The 23,448-nt window shown below is 40.7% G+C and overlaps 1 protein-coding gene across 1 annotated transcript in view; it reads right to left on the bottom strand.

Annotated features, from left to right (window-relative positions):
• Positions 1–547: 547 nt before the first annotated feature.
• Positions 548–23,448, bottom strand: part of LOC124623082 (feline leukemia virus subgroup C receptor-related protein 2) — a 756,299-nt gene continuing 733,398 nt past the window's right edge. The window contains exon 7 of the mRNA XM_047148874.1: positions 548–1,848. Within this exon, the coding sequence (XP_047004830.1) occupies positions 1,557–1,848 (292 nt within the window). The 3' untranslated portion in view covers positions 548–1,556. The remainder of the gene's footprint in view (positions 1,849–23,448) is intronic.

The following is a 23,448-nucleotide window of genomic DNA, read 5'->3' as shown; positions in this document are numbered from 1 at the left end:
TCTTAAATATTCTGGGTGGATGTCACAGCTTTTTGGCACAATACCTAATTGTATCTTTCCATCCTCCTCCAGAAGGCAGCATAACATTTCCTGAACCATTCTTGGGTCATGACAATCATTAGTCCTACATAGAGAAAGAAGAAATCATCATTAACTATATGAGAGCGTAGAAGCTTTACAGTTCCAGCATATTTAATAGACTACAGAATTATCTGAAGATAAACTGCTTCCTGTTTTTGTCATGGGTATTTTGATTCAAGTTACAAAAGTTTTCTTGATATATTGTGGTTATAGTTCAGTTCAGTCAGCCACTGTTTGATAAGCAACTGCTCTACGTCCTTCCCATAACACAACCAACATTTGTTCATAATAACACTGATTTGGATTAAATTGTATACGTCCAATTTGCACCTTGAAGCAGTGATAGCAGATGGGGATTGCATTAAGTAAGATAGTCACAACAAGTGACTTATTATATGGTGCCACGCCCCTCCCTTCCCCTCCCCTCCCCACCCGATCCCCTCCCCTCCCCTCCCCTTCCCTTCTCCTTCATACAGTTTCACCTGAGTTTGGTTGTACTAATAATTGTGACACACATTATAATATAGATCTTGCAGTTGGATGTTGCTCTCATCTTGGTGTGCCAAGCGGTGGCTTCTCACTTTTTCCTTAAACTGACCCTGTGCAAATGGTAACAGAAAATATAGTGTTACAGAGACATTTTATGTTGTTTGTATCTTTACTGTGAGTATACCACAGGAAACTGGTAAGAATTGATATTTAATGTCCCATCGAGAGTAACACATTCTTGTGTCTATGACACTGAGTGGCATCAAAAATGCTGCTAGGCAATGCATCACTTCAGACACCGAGTACATAACAATCTATTCCATTTTGGATTGAGAAATAAGTGGGCTTGCAATTTGAATATCAGTTTACACTTAATGAGTACCTTATTAGTCCATTCATAATTATTATGATCAGTAGTGGTTTGTTTCAGCAAACAATGTCAACTTTGGTCAACAAACATTTTCACCACATAGTACACTCGAGTTTATGAATTACACATTCTTAAGTGTTTTGATAATATCATACTTAATTCCTCAATTTCTGTTGCATTTAATGGTGTTTGTGTGTATGGTAAGAGAAGTATGAGCGAAGGGTAAGTGAAATAAAGCATATAAACTTTCTAATCAGCCCAAAGTTTTTAAATGATACAGCAGACTTGTCACCCTTTTGTTCTAGTTTTTAAACAATTTATTTCATTCTTCTGCAGAAATCTGTAACATTCAATGTAATAGGCTCATGACGACACAGAATTGGAGGTATTTTGCTTACATTCTAGTGATATTTCATAGCCTCCATACTGTAGTTCAGCAAGAAATCACGTACGAGTATACTTGTTTGGAATGTTCAGACAGCTGCAGTTAGACATCCAGTCTAGTTATATATCACTGGGTAGAGCACAGTACTTCATTACCAAGTGAGGGAATCCCCTGTGTGCTGCAGGCAGAGCCCAGGTTGCTGGTGCAGGGCTGCCAACTGTGGTGCACCTATCAGGCAGGCAATGGTACTGGCTGCAGGTGCTGCCGCTGTGCACTCTGGCGGCGCAGGTCAGCACGGATGACTGCGGTGATGACAGTGCCGACCACCAGCGTGATGCAAAGCGCACCGTTGGCCCACATGTCGCCCGCAAGCTCAAACAGCCATGCGTAGAAGAGCGTGAAGGCGATGCCAAATACTTGCACCGACGCATTGAGCATGCCGGCGGAGGTGCCCTCGGGCTCGGGGTACGTCAGCTCTGCCGCTAGTTCGAAGCCAACGGGTAGGTAGCCCGTCATGAAGAACCTGTACACATGGGTGCACAGCACCACTCCCATTAGTATTTACAATTTCACTGTCCAGGATGTTAGAGATACTACATGAGATACTTGTTGATATAACTTCCATATAAGCTACACAGATAATGAAAATGCTCGCCAAAATTTGATGTTAACACTCATCAAATGCCTCGCTAGTAATGGCAGAAAGTCTACCCTGCGGCGGCACGTGAAAATACAACATACGCTAACTGAGACTAAATCACTGGAGTCATTCCATAATTAACACTTTACCCCAATGTGAACTCATTGTTTAGTGCATTCCGAGTTACGTAATATGGCATCCAAGGCTGTTCCTGGCAACAGCACGAACGCGACGCACCTTCCAACATGGAGTGCGTGCTGATATGAATCTAGAAGAGAACTGGGGCCTTACTCTAGCTCACACGCTTTTATCTATATAGCCACAGTGCAGACTGCCGAAGACACAGCTGACAACATTTTCCTTACTGTCTAGCCGCTGGGCTAGCAAAACGCCACTTCAAATTACTAAATAATTAATTACTTCATTCCCTAAAGGCCAATGAAGCTCTCGATATAATTTTGCAATCAGCACACAGGTAAGTATCTATAATAGCATTTTAATGTGGCTAGGTTAAATACTTTTGGCGGGAGAATTATTTTAGTTGTACTGCACGCAATAGGTGAGCTCTGAACTTGCCCTTTGGAGAGATGCTACAGCTATAGTTTTATAGCTACCTTTTTGAAACTTCTCACATCTTTGTTGTTATAGCATATCTCCATTCTACATAAATCTAAACATCCTAGATTTATCTAATCACTTACTTAATCTATCTTGCTTCCGAACTTTTAGGACACAAAAACAGAAAATCATGAATTTCAACCAAAATATTACTTTGTGAGATCCTGCATGCTGTTTCCATTAAATTACAATGAAAAAGGAATCTGTATATAAGTTTTGAAGTTTCTAGCTCCTTCCTGTTGCGCCGATGATTTTTACATAAAACGGCCAAATTTCTAAAACTGTTTAAGTTACCAAACTGAAACTTACCACATTATTATTTTAGCATCAGTCCTGACATGCTATTAACTTTTCAGATTATTTATTTTATTTTTAAGGTACTGCGCAACATTCATGACGTCATAGCTAATTACAGCGGACTAGGCTGGCACACAGTATGGGAATTTGAATTTTATATGGTTCCTTCCCTACAAGTTCTTCATGACTGTTACTGAAAACATGGTGTTGTCAGTTTCAGTAGGTGCTGCCATGGAATATCTATGACTAATCACTACAAATAACTACAATAATATGAGTATGACCCTTACATCAGTAGACATAATTTCGACCACAAAAATTTTAAAATCAAAAATTCTAGTGGCTACAATAATATGCCAATAAAGTTGATTAAACAGTGTACCTCTGAGTTTACTGACATTTTAATTTATATGTGTGACCAGTCTTTCATCAGTGGAACATTTCCTAAATGGTTGAAATATACTGAAGTTTCGGCTTTGTATCAGAAAGGAAATAAAACAATACCATCAAACTCCTGTCTGGTTTCATTTTTGCTTGCATTCTCTAAACTTTTACAAAATATAATATACAATCATTATTTTAACCATCTGGCCATGAAGAAAATATAATCCAAGTCACTATTCGGATTACTGTAGAGTCCTGGTATTGAGAAAGCTTTCTGCAAATGCAGTGAGGAAGTACTTAATTCATTAGACAATAATTTACAGGCTACAGGTATATTTTGTGATCTGTCAAGGGCATTTTGACTATGTAAATAAAAAGATCCTTTTAAGTAAATTATAATATTATGTTGTAACAAGAAATGCTGAAAATGATTCTAATCCTATGTATCTGTTAGAAAACAAAGGGGTTCAATAGGAAAGAGATGTGTATTAGGGTATCAGCCATCATCCAACTGGCAACCAATAACATGTGGTGTCCCCCCAATGTTCTGTCTTAGGGCGCTTACTTTCTCATGTGTATATCAATGACCTTTCATCAGTAACATTACCAGATGCCAAGTTCTTGCCAGTACACACCTAAAATATGGCGACAAGCAGATAGAAGAAGTTGAACATGTTAAATTCTTGGAACTGCAGTTTGATAATAAATGTAACTGGCAGGGGCATTCCACAGAACTGCTGAAGTGCCCAAACAAATCTTTATTTGTTGTGTGACTGTTGTCAGACATAGGTGATATAAAAATAAAAAATTATGTGTGCTACACTTATTTTCATTCTATAATGTCATACGGGATTATGTTCTGGGGTAACTCACGTAGCCAAGCTAAGGTTTTCTGAGCTAAAAAATGTGCGATATGAATTATTTGTGGTGTAAAATCAAGAACGTGCTGCAGAAGGTTGTCTAAGGAACTGCGGATACTAACTACGGCTTCCCAATTATTTACTTCTTAATGAAATTTGCCATTAAAAATATATCTTTTTTTCAAACCAACAGCTCGGTTCATGGAATCAATACTAGAAATAAGAATAGCTTTCACAAATATTTAAAATCACCGATTCAGAAAGGTGTCCACCATTCAGCAGTATACAATTTGAATAAGTTGCCAGCAATGATAAGAAGTTTAGTTGCTAATAAACTTCAATTTGAGAAGAGTCTAAAGGATTTATTGGTGGCCATCCTTCTACTCATCTGATGAATTCCTTAGCAGAACCAATTGATGAGTGTATGCTTTATTAATATCACATAATGTGAATATTGTGTACAGTCTGACTTCTGTACAAATTTTGTGCAATCATTCGATCATGGTAAATAAGTGCTATAAAATATTTTGTTTATTTTATTTGATGATGTGTGGCTACAATAGCCTAAGAATTATAGGCCCCTAAATGTACTGGACATTTAGTATTTGGTGAACAGTTTCATAGCCTTTTCAATGTAAATATGTTTAATTTTATTTATTTTTTGACAGATTCCACATCCAGAAGTGCAATATCTATTCTTATTTTGAAAATATTTGTTGTGTATTCTTGTTTTCTGACATGTTCTACATCCCACAGGATCTCCTCACTTCAGATGAGTACACCTAATTTACACTTGTCCGCTGTCCCTATGGATGTGCTACATTGAGGATTCTACTGTATAAGGTGTAAATGATAACTATTTACAATGTACCACAGTGGTGTGGAGAAAGTCGAGACAAACAGTTTTATACAGGGCACTTGTCATCTATGCTTGTATGTCCGAAAGAACATTGCATCGAACTATACAGGCACTGTAAAATAAAGACACTGTCCTAGAAAAAAATGAATAAGACCTTTACTGCAGCAAACTGAATGCAGAGTGAAAATCTCATTCTGGAAACTGAATGTAGTTTACTTTTATACTGGGATACATTTTGCTAGAGGTTTGAATTACTGAGAAAAGAAAGAAGCCCAAAAGTGGTCCTCAAATACATCATTCTCACTCACTCCCCAATAGTCACAATGCTGTTCACGTCACTTCCTCTTAGCACTACTGACAAAAATTAGTGACTAAATGAATTATTTACCATATTCAATCCTTTTTAGTCCTGATTATTATGCCACCGGCTTAGTAGTGCACGTACAAATTATGAAATGGCGTTTGCGTGAATTTCACCTCACAATTTTGTGAATTTTAAAAACATAAATAAAATTAACAGTTAAATCGTTTTGGTTGTTTGGAGTTCTTACTACGGAACTACTGTGCTTGTAAAAGGTAGTTTCATATCGAGCAATGAACGTAATTAGCTTTTGCATAAGGTTTACGAATGTCTTTTTTTCTTTCATTACCCTCACTGCGAAGTTTAATTTAATGATGTTAATGAAATAGCTGACAGCCAGTGGCATAATAGTCCAGTCAATGAAGACCGGACAGGATTGTATGTGGTAAATAATTTGTGTAGTTGCAAATTTTTGTACAGCGGTAGGAAGTATAGAACCTCATACTTAGTTTTCTTTTTCTATCTTCTATGTGCTATGTTTGAAATTTGTGTCAAGAGACAGAAGACCAAAGAGTCCACAAGTGATATTTAACTTACTATAATAAACTCTCTTTTAAATAAAGGAAGGCGCAGTCTTCACTTTTTTCTGCGAGCAGGTAGGAGAAACCTCCCAGTTTCACGCTATTTTTCTTGATCCAGCTACCACTGTGTAAGAATCAATAGCTTAGTCTTTCATTAAGGAATAGTATACTGAATTCATTGAACGTTTATTTGTCCAGTTTGTTGCAAAGACAGACCCTCTATGTATGTTACAGCTATGTAAGTATCAGCTTTTCATGTACAGATGTTACGTGAAGAAGACGAAAAATTTCAGAAATGTGACTTATTCACCATTGGCGTAACATGAAATGCTAATTTATCATATCATTTTTTTTATTGTGCACCAATGAACCTGCAGTCCCTTAGAAACGACATTTAATTAACCATTCAGCATAACTTGATTGACCGATTGCATTATGGATATGTTGTTGTTGTTGTTGTGGTCTTCAGTCCTGAGACTGGTTTGATGCACCTCTCCATGCTACTCTATCCTGTGCAAGCTTCTTCATCTCTGAGTACCTACTGCAACCTACATCCTTCTGAATCTGCTCAGTGTATTCATCTCTTGGTCTCCCTCTACAATTTTTACCCTCCACGCTGCCCTCCAATGCTAAATTTGTGATCCCTTGATGCCTCAGAACATGCCCTACCAACAGGTAACTTCTTCTTGTCAAGTTGTGCCACAATCTCCTCTTCTCCCCAGTTCTGTTCAATACTTCATCATTAGTTATATGATCTACCCATCTAATCTTCAGCATTCTTCTGTAGTACCACATTTCGAAAGCTTCTATTCTCTTCTTGTCCAAAATATTTATCGTCCATGTTTCACTTCCATACATTGCTACACTCCATACAAATACTTTCAGAAATGACTTCCTGACATTTAAATCTATACTCGATGTTAACAAATTTCTCTTCTTCAGAAACGATTTCCTTGCCACTGCCAGTCTACATTTTATATCCTCTCTACTTCGACCATCATCAGTCATTTTACTCCCTAAATAGAAAAACTCCTTTACTACTTTAAGTGTCTCATTTCCTAATCTAATCCCCTCAGCATCACATGATTTAATTTGACTACATTCCATTATCCTTGTTTTGCTTTTGTTGATGTTCATCTTATATCCTCCTTTCAAGACACTGTCCATCCCGTTCAACTGCTCTTCCAAGTCCTTTGCTGTCTCTGACAGAATTACAATGTCATCGGCGAACCTCAAAGTTTTTATTTCTTCTCCATGAATTTTAATACCTACTCCGAATTTTTCTTTTTTTTTCCTTTACTGCTTGCTCAATATACAGATTGAATAACATTGGGGACAGGCTACAACCCTTTTCACTCCCTTCCCAACCACTGCTTCCCTTTCGTGCCCCTCGACTCTTATAACTGCCATCTGGTTTCTGTACAAATTGTAAATAGCCTTTCGCTCCCTGTATTTTACCCCTGCCACCTTCAGAATTTGAAGGAGTGTATTCCAGTCAACATTGTCAAAAGCTTTCTCTAAGTCTACAAATGCTAGAAATGTAGGTTTGCCTTTTCTTAATCTTTCTTCTAAGATAAGTTGGAAGGTTAGTATTGCCTCAAGTGTTCCAACATTTCTATGGAATCCAAACTGATCTTCCCCGAGGTCTGCTTCTACCAGTTTTTCCACTCATCTGTAAGGAATTCGCGTTAGTATTTTGCGAAGTCTGAGGGTATTTCGCCTGTCTCATACATCTTGCTCACCAGATGGTAGAGTTTTGTCATGACTGGCTCTCCCAAGGCTGTCAGTAGTTCTAATGGAATATTGTCTACTCCCGGGGCCTTGTTTCCACTCGGGTCTTTCAGTGCTCTGTCAAACTCTTCACGCAGTATCTTATCTCCCATTTCGTCTTCATCTACATCCTCATCCATTTCCATAATATTGTCCTCAAGTACATCGCCCTTGTATAAACCCTCTATATTCTCCTTCCACCTTTCTGCCTTCCCTTCTTTGCTTAGAACTGGGTTTCCATCTGAGCTCTTGATATTCATACAAGTGGTTCTCTTCTCTCCAAAGGTCTCTTTAATTTTCCTGTGGGCAGTATCTATCTTACCCCTAGTGAGATAAGCCTCTACATCCCTACATTTGTCCTCTAGCCATCCCTGCTTAGCCATTTTGCACTTCCTGTCGATCTTGTTTTTGAGACGTTTGTATTCCTTTTTGCCTGCTTCATTTACTGCATTTTTATATCTTCTCCTTTCATCAATTAAATTCAATATTTCTTCTGTTACCCAAGGATTTCTATTAGCCCTCGTCTTTTTACCTACTTGATCGTCTGCTGCCTTCACTACTTCATCCCTCAGAGCTACCCATTCTTCTTCTACTGTATTTCTTTCCCCCATTCCTGTCAATTGTTCCCTTATGCTCTCCCTGAAACTCTGTAGAACCTCCGGTTTAATCAGTTTATCCACGTCCCATCTCCCTAAATTCCCACCTTTTTGCAGTTTCTTCAGTTTTAATCTACAGTTTGTAACCAATAGATTGTGGTCAGAGTCCACATCTGCCCCTGGAAATGTCTTACAATTTAAGACTTGGTTCCTAAATCTCTGTCTTACCATTATATAATCTGTCTGATACCTTTTAGTACCTCCAGGATTCTTCCATGTATACAACCTTCTTTTATGATTCTTGAACCAAGTGTCAGCTATGATTATGTTGTGCTCTGTGCAAAATTCCACCAGGTGGCTTCGTCTTTCATTTCTTACCCTGTATCCATATTCACCTACTACGTTTCCTTCTCTCCCTTTTCCTACTGCCGAATTCCAGTCACCCATGACTACTAAATTTTCCTCTCCCTGCACAATCTGAATAATTTCTTTTATCTCATCATACATTTCATCAATTTCTTCATCATCTGCATAGCTAGTTGGCATATAAACTAGTACTACTGTAGCAGGTGTGGGCTTTGTGTCTATCTTGGCCGCAATAATGTGTTCACTATGCTTTTTGTAGTAGCTTACCCGCACTCCTATTTTTTTATTCACTATTAAACCTACTCCTGCATTACCCCTATTTGATTTTGTATTTATAACCCTGCATTCACCTGACCAGAAGTCTTGTTCCTCCTGCCACCGAACTTCACTTATTCCCACTATATCTAACTTTAACCTATCCATTTTCCTTTTTAAATTTCCTAACCAACTTGCCGGATTAAGGGATCTGACATTCCACACTCCGATCCGTAGAACGCCAGTTTTCTTTCTTCTGATAACGACGTCCTCTTGAGTAGCCCCTGCCCGGAGATCAGAATGGGGGACTATTTTACCTCCGGAATATTTTACCCAAGAGGACGTCATCATCATATAATCATACAGTAAAGCTGCATGCCCTCAGGAAAAATTACAGCTGTAGTTTCCCCTTGCTTTCAGCCGCTCGCAGTACCAGCACAGCAAAGCCGTTTTGGTTAATGTTACAAGGCCAGATCAGTCAATCATCCAGACTGTTGCCCCTGCAACTACTGAAAAGGCTGCTGCCCCTCTTCAGGAACCACACGTTTTTCTGGCCTCTCAACAGATACCCCTCGGTTGTGGTTGCACCTACGGTACGGCCATCTGTATCGCTGAGGCACGCAAGCCTCCCCACCAATGGCAAGGTCCATGGTTCATGGTGGGGATTATGCATATACTTTTCAAAATTATGAAACTCCACATCTTTAACTTAGTGAATCCTTCCATCATGAGCCTGAGGTGAACTATAATGATCAGTGTCAGCATTTTTTGTGAGCAATATTCTCTGTGAAGGGAAACTTTTCCAGAAAATTAAGTGGTAGACCCAGAGGAGGCGAAAGTAATTATAGTCTTTATTCTTTATTCCCTTTATGTTCCTTCCGTCTTCCCCAGATAGCGGACAACTCAGAAAGAGTGGCATGAAAATCCTGAACAGTTGGGTCACGGCGGGGGAGTGGCCTTGGGGGGGGGGGGGGGTGTACCTACATCTACATTGATACTCTGCAAATCACACTTAAGTGCCTGGCAGAGGGTTCATGGAACCACTTCACAATAGTTCTCTAGTTTCCACTCTCTAACAGCGTGCGGTAAAAACGACCACCTGTTCTTTCTGTGCGTGCTCTGATTTCGCTTATTTTATTATGATGATTGTTTCTCCCTATGTAGGTCGGCGTCAACAAAATATTTTCGCATTCGGAGAAGAAAGTTGGTGACTGAAATTTCGTGAGAAGATTCCACCACAACGAAAAAAGACTTTGTTTTAGTAGTGTCCATCCTGTATCATGTCCGTGACACTGTGTCCCCCACTTTGCGATAATATAAAACGTGCTGCTATTTGTTGAAATTTCTCTGTACTCCGTTAATCCTATGTACCTTTGATCACTTTAGCAAGTTTTTCTTGAAGAAGTCCAAAACCGTGGTCTCTACCGAAGAAAACGCATTACAGTACAAAATTAAAGTACATTAAATTTCATACAAAGAAATGTCCTACTCATTTTTTCTCTAGGGCTAAGAGTTTGCGCTAAGAGAACAAGAGAATATTGAAAATCTTGCCCAAAGCATATGTACTGTATTTTAGGTTGTTTTTGTAGGCCAATTCGAGGTTGTTTCCGACTCTGTATCAAATCGTTCGTCTCGTCTTCCTCTGCACTACTGTGGTTCGTTGTAAACAGTTATCGTTTACACCCTGTATTGCTCGAGTCTTCACTTAATACTGTTTCAGGAACATTGTAAGTCGGAGTCCGCGAGATCATTGGAATTAACTGACATCTAGTTTCAAATGTCTGCCAGTCAGGTGTTTCTGCACTTCTGTCGCTCTTTTGTGTAACAAACCTGTGAACTCTAAAGACAAATGCGTTAGTTTATTCCAAGCACAGAGCGTGGTTTTCCGAGTAGCTAAAGTGAACTCTATAGGCCTATACATCTTGTGATATGAAGATGGCATGTGACGGCTGAAACCAGTAATTTCTTGTTGAAATTGTGTGTATTGGTGAAGGGAAGGTAAACTGATTTCAAAACAAGTATTTGAAAGACCATCTACGTCTCCAGTATGACCGAAAAGACATTCTTTCCAAAACTTGTCTCAGTTCGGGTTGCCCTTCTTTGCAATAAGCTCAACATCTCTTGTTATTTGTATTTGGTATGCGTCTCATGCACTTGACCAATATTCTTGAATACATTGCCCAGCTGTTTTTATAGACAATCATCTTGTAGATTATTTGCGTTTCCCCAGTGTTCTACCGATGAACTGAAGTCTCCCACCTCTTTGATGTACGATTGAGCCTATTTGATGATTCCATTTCATATAGCTACAAACTGTCACACCCAGGTATTTGCACGAGTGGACTGATTCCAATTGTGGTTCACTGATATTGTAATCATAGATATAGATACTGGTGCTGGGAAGGAGTTGACATCCAAGCTGGCCCCACACATGTTCTATTAGGGGTAGATCTGGGGATTTTGCTAGTCAGGGGAGTACCTCACCATCACGCAGACAGTTCGGCATATACCATGTGTTCACGAGTACTGTCCTGTTGAAAAATGGCTGGACAGTACTACTGCATAAGAGTTAATACATATGGATGTAGGATGTCGGTGACTTACTATTGTGCCATTGGACTTATACCTCAATCACTGCCAGCCACAAACTGTAGTCATACCCGATGGCTTCCCACACCTTAAGGGGCTCCGGAACGCCCTGTACTTGCAATGTTAAAATAACGCTTATAAATTACATCTTTCCTCACAAAGTATTTGAGGTAGGAAGTTGAACTTTTTACAGATTATTTATTGGAATATGGGCTACAACTTAACACAGGGATTTTACAAAATTTTAGTTCAGTTATTAAAGATGATTTTTTTCAATTGTAATGAAAATTCACAACATTTTTTTGCAATTTTTTATTTATATATTCAAAAATATACAGTTTTTTGGAAAAAGGCTGTGTTAAATTATGCAGAAGGTACTGTGTAACATTTACTGAAAGTTTGAAACAAATATGTTTGGAAGATCCTTAGAAAACATGTAATTAGTATGAGAAAATAAAAGTTTTGGGAATCGAGCGACAAAGATTGGATTAACTTTTTAGTGCATTCCAGGTCCATAGGATGGATTATCTTCATCCTCTGCAAACTCCTCCTCCAGCTTCCTCTTGTTCCTCCTCCTGTTTACTCTTGCTTGTATTTCTAGACTCTTTACAGCCCTGTCTGCAGCCCGAAGGCATTCCTTGTCTAAAGCAAGCATCGCTCATTGTTGTGTTCGTAGATTTTGCTACCATTTTCTTCAGTTGCAGTTACTGCAACACTGTTCCAAAAGGTGGTCATGTATGAACACTTATCACATTTCAGTTGAATTTCACTAGCAAGTCCTACGTGCTTTATTATGGAGAGTTCCAGACCAACTTCACTACAATGAATACATTTTACACAGTTTGAAAAAGTTCCTTTGAGAACCTTGTGGTGGTCGACAGAACATTAACGACGAATATGCATGTCCTCACATTCTCACACAGACCATCATCGGGCCACTGTCACATCCGAATAAATGCGAATCTGGATACTTGACTCTTCGACCAGACCCACATTGAGGCCTCTTACTGATATTTCTTTCACATCCGATTCGCCCATAAAACATTCATAGTTTTCACTCATTGAACCAAGCTTCTTCTGTGAAGTATTTTCTTTCCCACTGTGACTGCTATGGGCAGGTGTACTTGAGAGGTTAGGTTCACTCACTTGTTTATCGTCTTTATTGTTTACAGTAATAACACATACCTTTGGCTTTCCAACATTTCTCCTTTTCTTAAAAGCCTTCAGAGGATTTCTAATAACTTTAGTTTTACTCACTATTATACTTCAACAAAACAGAAACTCAAGAAACAGAATTAATTACGAATATTTTCGAGATAACGACAGAGTAAATAAACATGAAACAATCGACAATCACACCAGCGATATATATTGAACCATCACAGGTTAGCCACAACACATACTTTATCTCACATCACTAAAATGTACCTGATGAACACGGACGTTAATAATAACACCATTTGACAGCAGTTTAACAGCGCCACAGTGGGTCACGCCCATGTAGAACACATTTCAAAAAATAATTAAAAATAGTTGTAGTCTTTGGAATTGAATAAATTATATATCTATTAAAAGGTAATAGTCTGCAGATTCAGAAAACGCAAAAAAGTAAAAATTGAACTTTTCATGATTTTGAGCCTTTCCGGAGCCCCTTAACGCCAAGAGTCCATTACTTGTCACCGCGTAGCAGGGACAGATATGAAGGGATCATAATACACTTGGTGCACAATATGGCGATCCTCCCTTGTGGTGGTCGACAGAACATTAACGACGAATATGCATGTCCTCACATTCTCACGCATACCATCATTGGGCCACTGTCACATCCGAATGCAATGCAAATCTGGATACTTGACTCTTCGACCAGACCCACATTGAGGCCTCTTACTGATAACGCAGTCTCACGAGTATGTGGCATTCCGTGTCCTTCACACTGATCACTCAACTTCTGTCAGGCTTGGTAAAAACACAAAACACGGACAATATTAATGCACTGTGGTGGTCGTTCTACCTGCCACAGAGAATAGCAGCTCTTATCATTTACATACCCGCCAGTGGTGTGCACGTGCTCGAAGTTACACTGACGTCCAGCCATGTCTTCTGGATGCTTCAGTTAGTCAGGAAGTGTATTTGCCATAGCTCATTAGTGGGAGTCTGTTTTTCGATTTTGAACTGTGGCCTTATGCTATGACTACTTCCGTAAAAATCAAACAACCCTGAGGCAGTGGACTAGCAGTTTGCTGCAGACGTATTTTCGCGCCTCTCTAGAAGGGAAAAACGGCAAAGCCCTTGAGAGCATCATGCATGACGATTTTTTAAGTAGTTTTGCGAGTGGAAGAAATAAACGCACAGGTGAGTGAACGGAGATAGATCCAACCTTGTAGTCTACCTCAACCAACTGTGTATATTTGGTAAATACGATGTTCACCTTTACCTTTTAACGTGACACCACTCTTGTTTCATGTTTTTCCATAGTTTATTTTTAATATAGTTGCAGCTCGGAAATGGCGGGGTAGTTTGTTTACCGTGAGCGTTTAAAGAAACAGGGTCGTGGGAAAATGGACATTTGACAAGAATAGTTTTTAAGTTTTTCCTGGCCTACAATAACAATGCCTCAGATCACCTCGTTCAACTTTTGATCATCAGTTACCTTTAAGAAATACTAAAATTGATTTCCAGATTTTCGACTTGGTCGAATTAACAGGAGCGATGAATTTTGAGAAAGTAGACCAGAATTTGTTTTTGTGTAAAACAATAAATAAATAAATAAAAATAAAATAAAAACAAAAATTTAATCTGATGTCAATCACTCGCCACAAAAATGCCTCTGAGCACTATGGGACTTAACATCTGAGGTCATCAGTCCCCTAGAACTTAGAACTACTTAAACCTAACTAACCTAAGGACATCAGACATCCATGCCCGAGACAGGATTCGAACCTGCGACCGTAGCGGTCGCGCGGTTCCAAACTGAAATCACTCGCCACTGGTTACTGAATTCTAAAGATATTCTAGTAATGTTTGCTGAATCCCGCTGACAGATTTACTATAACTAACATAATCCGAAAATTGGGTGTAGACTCTAAATTAGCAAACCTAACTTGTGAAACACAGACACGGCATCCAAAGTGAAATTTATTGGAGAAATTCGAGGTGTGGCTAGAAAAAAACCGGACTAGTACCGGTGAAACAATAAAACGAATGCAGTAAGGCCGAAAGTCACGTGGCCTGTCACGTGACTCTCGCTCCGCCTACTGCTCGAGTTTCATCTGCCTCCTGCACTCAGTCTGCCCGTGGCGTCTGTTTTAAGTAGTTGACGTTTTGTCTGTGCGTCGGAACATGTTGAGTGTACAGAAAGAACAGCGTGTTAACATCAAATTTTGTTTCAAACTAGGAAAATCTGCAAGTGAAACGTTTGTAATGTTACAACAAGTGTATGGCGATGATTGTTTATCGCGAACACAAGTGTATGGCGATGATTGTTTATCGCGAACACAAGTGTTTGAGTGGTTTAAACGATTTAAAGATGGCCGCGAAGACACCAGTGATGCCACTCGTACTGGCAGGCCATTGTCAGCAAAAACTGATGCAAACATTGAAAAAATCGGTAAACTTGTTCGACAAGATCGCCGTTTAACAATCAGAGCAGTGTCTGAGTTAACAGGAGTTGACAAGGAAAGTGTTAGGCAGATTCTTCATGAAAGTTTCAACATGAACAAAGTGTGTTCAAAAATGGTTCCAAAGTGTTTCACAATTGAACAGAAAGGAACGCCGAAGAATGATTTGTTCTGACATCCTCGAAAACATTGAAAGTGATCCCACCTTCTTACAAAATGTTATTACTTGCGATGAATCGTGGTTTTTTACTTACGATCCCGAAACTAAACGCCAATCGATGCATTGGAAAATTCCTGGTTCTCCACGACAAAAAAAAGCACGAATGTGAAAATCGAAATTCAAGGCAATGATGATCGTTTTTTTTTTTTGACATCAAAGGGATTGTGCACATTGATTGGGTACCAGAGGGACAAACAGTGAATCAGCATTACTACATTAGCGTCCTGGCTACCCTACGTGAGCGAGTACGGAGAAAACTGAACGATTTGTGGAGAAAAAAGTCATGGATCCTTCACCAAGACAATGCTCCAGCTCACAGTGCGTTGTCAGTGAAGACGTTTTTGGCAAAACACAACATTCCCATCTTAGATCATCCACCCTACTCACCTGATTTGGCCCCCTGTGACTTTTTTCTTTTCCCTAAAGTCAAGTCAGCTTTGAAAGGAACTAGATTTGAGACTGTTGAAGCAGTAAAAGAAAAACCGACGGAAGTAATGTATGGACTTGCCGAAAATGATCTGCAGCATTGCTATGAACAGTGGAAAATTCGTATGGAGCGGTGTAGAGACCGAGGAGGAGAGTACATTGAAGGAGATAACATGAAATTGTAAATAATTGTAAATAAATGTTTTTTCCAGCATCAGTCCGGTTTTTTTCTAGCCGCACCTCGTATGTTAGTCTTTCGAAATAAGCGCAGGTGGTGACCCATCACCAATTCTTTTCAATTGTGTTCTACAAAAAATAGTAAGAATTTACAATGAAAAACTGATTGAATATAAGATTTCACCAATAATTCTGCGAAGAGGAAACAAAAATATTAGAATAAATTATCTCGCATTTGCAGATGAGTTTCCTATACTTTCTGAAAATGTGACATCTGTTGTAATACAAATTAGTCTTTTAGAACAAATAGCCAGTAGGGCCTGTTTAAGAATCTCTGGGGAGAAATCCATTTCTTTTACAAACATTAAAAGTACATCGAAATTTCTGAAAACAGATATTGGCCAAATTGAAAGAGTTAAAAACCTGAATATCTTGGCGAGATAATCCAAAAAATGGTTTGGAAAAAGCTGCTATACAGTAAAGGATACATACAAGGGATAGCACATATGGTATAACCAAAGACTCTTACAACAAAATAAGCCTGTCTAAAAATGAAAACCAAGGCATTACAGTACAGTCGTGAAGTCAGAATGTGTATATGGAAGCGAAAGTCTAGCAGTGAACTATCATTTAGATAAATCATTAGGAAGATATTAGGTCCACGAAAAATTATGAAAGGTTGAAACGTATCAGAAGTAATGGGAAAAATAGGGCTGTTGGTTTTTGTACACTTATAGCGAATGCAAGACAGTAGCTTAACCAAAAACATCTTCAAATATTTGTGGGATAAGATGGCAACGACAAGGTGGATCCACGAAGTAAAAAAAATATATCTATATAAAAGCTGAAGAAACAACTAACAGAAGCGTTTGGCGAAAAAATAGTGAATATGGAAGGATTCGAAGGTAGAAGAATGAAAAAAATTGGTATGGAGTGGTCAGAAGGCAGGTATAAAAAACATAATGAACAGATGAAGAACTCCTGGAAGAAAATAAAAGAAGAACTTATAAGAAAGTGAAATTGGCACATGGTCCTTAGTTGGCCTACCTGATAAAAAAAGAGAATAAAAAAACAGATGTGCGCAAAGCGATTGAAAACTATCGTCGTTTGACGGTGTGTGAGATAGAGGCGCCCTGTTCAGGCGTGCTGAAATCCGGAGTACGTTCGAAACTAAATGAACATTTAGCTGTGAAAAAGACCTGGTCCCGATGGATTCCGCACAATTTCACCTGAGCACAACATCAGGCTACTGTAAACTAGTGTAAGGGAACACGAAAAATTCGAGCGAGGGAATGCAAAATACGACACAACATCGTAACTAGAGATGAACTTGGAAATACGCAAAAGAGCCGGAAACTCTGTTCCAGTTATCTGTCTGGGTGTCCTAAGATGAAGCAAAACCAATAAAACAGACCCTTGCGCTAAGCTCTCGCAGGACAGTGGTCGCATATTTCTGTGGTAGCACTGAACACATTACTATAATTCCTTTTAGACAATTGAAGAGCAGTATGCCACAAGTCACCGAAGAAATAAAGAAAAACAACTTAGTGAGGAGGAGTACATTAGTATTTAACGTCCCGTCGGCAACAACGTCTTTAGACACAGAGCAGAAGCTCGGATTAGGGTAGGATGAAGGAAACCGGGCGTGCCCTTTTGAAGGAACCATACAGGCATCTACCTTAAGCTATTTTGGGAAATCACGGAAACCCTAAATCTGGATGGCCGGATGCAGGTGTGGACCATCGTCTTGCCCAATGCCAGTCCAGTATGCTAGGCACTGCGCTACCCCACTCGGTACTGTGCGCTGAGTGATCCAGAACTTAATTTGGCGTTAGAAGAAGCTACAAGGCGCCACGTATCACCTTCGTCGCACACCACAACGCCTTGGACTCCGTTAGAGATGGGCAAGAAAACATGCAGAATGAACGCCACAGGATTGGTGTCGCATGCTCTTTACTGACGAAACTAACATCCGTTTGTACCATGTGTAAGGTTACTAGTTTATTTTTTGGTATTCAATGAAAGTGATGTGAGCTCTATTTTTATTCGATGTGTCGTACTTCATATTTGTGTACTGGATATTTTTCAAACAGAAGTCTTCAATAGCCGATATTTTACGCCACAGAAATTCTGAGTACAAGCAGTATGATCTTTGGTTGTCAGTAGCATTCAGAGAGAAATAAGTGAGAGTCAGGTGTTGGTTACGCTGCTGTGCGGTGTGAAAATACAAAGTCTACAACTTCGCTTCCGCCGTTTTTTATTGAATTTCGGGGCTTTATTGTGAAAAAGTTACAAAAAAATTAATAGTTCATAGCATTTGCCATCGCTGGCCACTACATTCTCTTATCTTTCGGGTAGCATACGAATCTCGTGGCAGAATAACCGGGCGTCTTTTGCGGGGATCCATGAATCGATTCAATTTTGCACTTATTCATATGATCGGAAGTGCTGGTCAGCCAGACTGTATGCCACTGATCGAAAAAGGTGGTAGTCAGAGAGAGCAACGTATGGAGAATACGGCGGGAGGGGTAGGACTTCTCATTTCAACGTTTCCGTGTATACTTTGACGGCTTTTGCGACATGGGGTCGACCACTGACCTGCTGCAAAATTACCTTTACGTGTCTGTCACTGTATTTTGGCCGTTTGGGTTTCAGTGCTGGGCTCTAACGCACCAATTGTTTTTAATAATGATGTCATGTGACTGTCTTCGTCTGTTTCAGTAGATACGAAAACGTTCTGTCTTCCACCGCCATGCCGGTTCAAAAATGGTTCAAATGGCTCTGAGCACTATGGGACTTAACTTCTAAGGTCATCAGTCCCCTAGAACTTAGAACTACTTAAACCTAACTAACCTAAGGACATCACACATATCCATGCCCGAGGCAGGATTCGAACCTGCGACCGTAGCAGTCGCGCGGTTCCGGACTGCAGCCCCTAGAACCGCAAGACCACTCCGGCCATGCCGGTCTTCGACATCAAAATCACCGTTCTTAAGACGTTGAAAATATTCTCTTGCACGTTCTTCCACTAATAGTTCCCTCACCATTGGTCTTACCCAGCATTTTAAGAGCCACAGCCGCAGATTTATTCATGTTAAAGCAGAAAATGAAAACTTCCCGCAAATGCCGAGAAATGGGTACGTAAGTTGACGTACTTAATCGAGAACAACCTTCTGATGCAATCACAAATCGACTAATATTTTTATGAAATTAGATGACTAAGCTTATTGTATTACACCTATGACCAACCACCTGAACCCCACTTGCCGCCACTGCCGTCTATTGCCAAACGGCGGAAGCAAAGTTGTAGACCTAATAACTAGCAGAACACAGAGATGCAAATTCAGAGGATATTGGTTTTTGGGAAGTATGATTTGGTAAAGACTGATTTGAGAAGTTTGAAGATACACTGATAAGCCAAAACGTTATGACCACACCCCATTGCGACTTTGGATGCTGCCTGATGGCGATGCGGGCACGTGACGCGGTAACAGAAGTATGTAAGCGGAGCAGACACGGACGGGGGATCATCCTAGCTATGGGCTGCAAATGGAGAAATCCATTGACACAAGCGACGTTGACAAAGGCAGATTATTATTACGCACTGCCTGTGAACGTGCAGCTCGACAACGGCGGACCTGGTCGACTGTTCACGTGCTACTGTCGTGTGCGTCTATGGAGAGAGGTAGAAGGACAATGAAACTACCGTAGGCGCTAAATGGTTGGAAGCCCACGACTCTTCAAAGAACGTGTGGTTCGGAGGCTTGTCTACTCTGTAAAGTAGGATGGATGGTGACTTGGGGTATCTCTGCCGAAACAGCACAATGCTGGTGCACACGCAAGTGTTTCGGAGCTCACCGTTCATCGTACATGGTTGAATATGGAGCTCCGCAGCAGACCATCACTACGTGTTTACATGTTGACCCAACGACATCGTTAGCTACGATCGCAGTGGGGGGACCATCGGGAATCGACCGTCAATCAATGGAAACGTGTCGGCTCTTCAGGTGAATCACATTTTTTCTACACTAGGTCGGTTCTCGTATCCACAAACCCAGGCTGCTCGAAATGTGCAGCGCGCCACGGACGCAGGCTGGTGGAAGCAGTATTATGTTATGAGAGACATTCCCCTGCGCTTCCATAGGATTTTTTATAGTAAACGAAGGCACGCTGACTGCTGAGAACCACATGCATCCATTCGTGTTTGATATCTTACCCGACGACGGTATCGTCAGCAATCCGTGTCTCGGAGCCAGTACAGTGTTACAGTGGGTTGATCAGCATTATAGTGAACTCATGTTGAGGTCTCGGTGACCAAATTCGCCTGATGTAAATCTTGTGGAACCTATCTGGGTCGCTACTGGGCGCCATCACCTTATACGCAAATCAGCGGTCCGATATTTACGCTAATTGCGTGACATGTGCGTAGACATTTAATGACACATACGTCCACAAACCTACTAACAAGTTCTCGTATCCCTCATCAGCAGAATCAGCGATGTATTTCGTTCCAAAGAAGGACAAATAAGCCGTTAAGCAGATGGCCATAATGCTTTGGCTCATCAGTTGTTGCTCCATTTGCTGGCTCGCGCGTACTTTATGACCAATTGCTGAAAAGCAAATTTTCTGGATTTACTCTTTATGGCTTAGGGTCAGTTAATTTGATGTCGAGACGAGATTAAGCAAAATTGTCTGTTCACATGGCTAGAATTCAGGGCTACAGTTTGACTACTCCTTTGCCGTTTCAGTAACGTACTATATGGCAGTGTGATACACACATAAGAAAAAGTTTTGCATTACCTCGGTTCCGAGAGTTCCTAAACCTGTACAGAAAATTGGAATGGAGATCAACATAAACATCTTTTCCGCCCTTTTTATTGCTCATGAAAACCACACATTACATGTTGTACCACCATACAGCGAGACCTTCAGATGTGGTGGTCCAGATGTCTATACACACCGGTACCCCTAATACCCAATAGCGCGTCCTCTTGCATTGATGCGTGACTGTATTCGTCGTGGCATGCTATCCACAAGTTCATCAAAGCACTGTTGGTCCAGATTGTCCCACTCCTCAATCTATCCCAGGCATTTTCGATAGGGTTCAATGTCTGGAGAACTTGCTGGTCACTCTAGTCGAGTGATGTCGTTATCCTGAAGGAAGTGCACGAGGGGGGCGCGAATTGTCGTCCACGGAGACGAATGCCTCGCCAATATGCTGCCGATATGGTTGCACTATCGGTCGGAGGATGGCATTAACGTATCGTACATCCGTTACGGCGCCTTCCATGACCACCAGCTGCGTACGTCGGCCCCACATAATCCCACCCCAAAACAGCTGGAAACCTCCACCTTGCTGCACTCGCTGGACAGTGTGTCTAAGGCGTTCAGCCTGACAGGGTTGCCTCCAAACACGTTTCCGACGATTGTCTTGTTGAAGGCATATGCGACACGCATCGGTGAAGAGAACGTGATGCCAATCCTGAGCGGTCCATTCGGTATGTTGTTGGGCCCATCAGTACCACGCTGCATAATGTCGTGGTTGCAAAGATAGACCTCGCCATGGACGTCGGGACTAAAGTTGCGCATCATGCAGCCTGTTGCGCGCAGTTTGAGTCTTAACATGGCGTCCTGTAGCTGCACGAAAAGCATCATTCAAAATGGTGGCGTTGCTGCCAGAGTTGCTCCGAGCCATAATCCGTAGGTAGCTGTCATCCACTGCAGTAGCAGCCCTTGGACGGTCCGAGCGAGGCATGCCCAGCACAGTTCCTGTCTCTCTGTATCTCCTCAATGTCCGAACAACACCGCTTTGGTTCACTACGAGACGCCTGGACACTTCCCTTGTTGAGAGCCCTTCCTGGCACAAAGTAACAATGAGGACGCAATTGAACCGCGGTATTGACCGTCTAGGCATGGTCGAACTACAGATAACACGAGCCGTGTACCTCCGTCCTGGTGGAATGACTGGAACTGATCGACTGTCGGACCCCCTCCGTCTAATAGACGCTGCTCATGCACGGTTGTTTACATCTTTGGGCGGGTTTAGTGACATCTCTGAACAGTCAAAGGGACTGTGTCTGTGATACAATATCCACAGTCAACGTCTATGTTCAGGAGTTCTGGGTACTGGAGTGATTCAAGACTTTTTTTGATGTGTGTATGTTTTTTAATAAGAAGTGATTTTTGTAAAAGATGGTTTTAATTGTCAAGGAATGAGTTTGATTATTCACAATATAGTTTTTGAACGCTAGTCTCTCTTCAGTTATTTACTAATTCGAGTTTCTACTCATGTCTTTTCACGAATATTTTCTTTTGCAATTGTGTGTCACGGCATTGCACTGAGCGAAATACGCTGCTATGCACAGCTGCTTTTCCTTGCACTACGCTGGACAAGGTTTCTTTTCTTTAGTTGGTTCGTTGCTGCTCTGCATTTTTTTATTTTCATGACTTTCGACCAGTACCAAATTTCCGTTGCCACAAGGTAAGCCACAAAATTTGTTAGGGCCAGTTTAGCGTCGCAGTCTGGACAGAGTAAGATCACTCTTAGTAAAGCGTTGAATTTAAAAATGTAGGCAAAGTTTGCTCAGATTTTATTTGTTGTGCAGACATTCTTACAGTAAAGTGTTACATCCGTTGAGTGTCATTTAATGTTTGGAATTTTATGTAGTTCTTTGCGTACATTAATTTCCAGGACATTTATTGAAAGCATTTTGGAAATTAATTCTTTAGATTTGTAATTTTCTGTGTAATGTTCATTACGTTAGTTATGTGACGTCAAGCATTGTAGCTCTGTTCACTGCACTGGACGATAAAGAGTTTTTCAGAACTGTTTTTTTGAGTATACAGTTTTACGTTTTATAATTTTTTTAAAAATTTGGAAATTTGTGGTAAGTTCTTATGGGACCAAACTGCTGAGGTCATCGGTCCCTAAGTTTACACACTACTTAATCTAACTTAAACTAACTTACGCTAAGGACAACAGACACACCCATGCCCGAGGGAGGAATCGAACCTCCGACGGGGGAGCCGCGAGGACCGTGACAGGACGCCTCAGACAGCGCGGCATTTTTTTTATATACATAAAAGTTATTTGCAGTACAGTTATACAGTTTCAGACTGATTCTGCGACTCTTTCATCAGACAGCTTTCTCGTAAACACGCCTGCATTGTTCAGGTTCACATTCAAATCAAATGGTTCGAATGGCTCTGAGCCCTATGGGACTTAACATCTGAGGTCATCAGTCTCCTAGAACTTAGAACTACGTAAACCTAACTATCCTGAGGACATCACACGCATCCATGCCCGAGGCAGGATTCGAACCTGCGACCGTAGCAGTCGCGCGATTCCGGACTGAAGCGCCTAGAACCGCTCGGCCACCGCGGCCAGCTCACGTTCAAAACACGTATACACTAAAGTTTAAGAATGGGAAAGCAGATTAATTTACAATTACAACATAGTAGAAAAACATAAAACATGACAGTTACAAGTAACAATCACTGATAACGTGAGACTTCCTGGCAGATTAAAACTGTGTGCCCGACCGAGATTCGAACTCGGGACCTTTGC

Source organism: Schistocerca americana, chromosome 7 (genome assembly GCF_021461395.2).
Source record: "Schistocerca americana isolate TAMUIC-IGC-003095 chromosome 7, iqSchAmer2.1, whole genome shotgun sequence".
NCBI lineage: Eukaryota > Metazoa > Arthropoda > Insecta > Orthoptera > Acrididae > Schistocerca > Schistocerca americana.
This window is presented reverse-complemented; position numbering and strand designations above follow the sequence as displayed.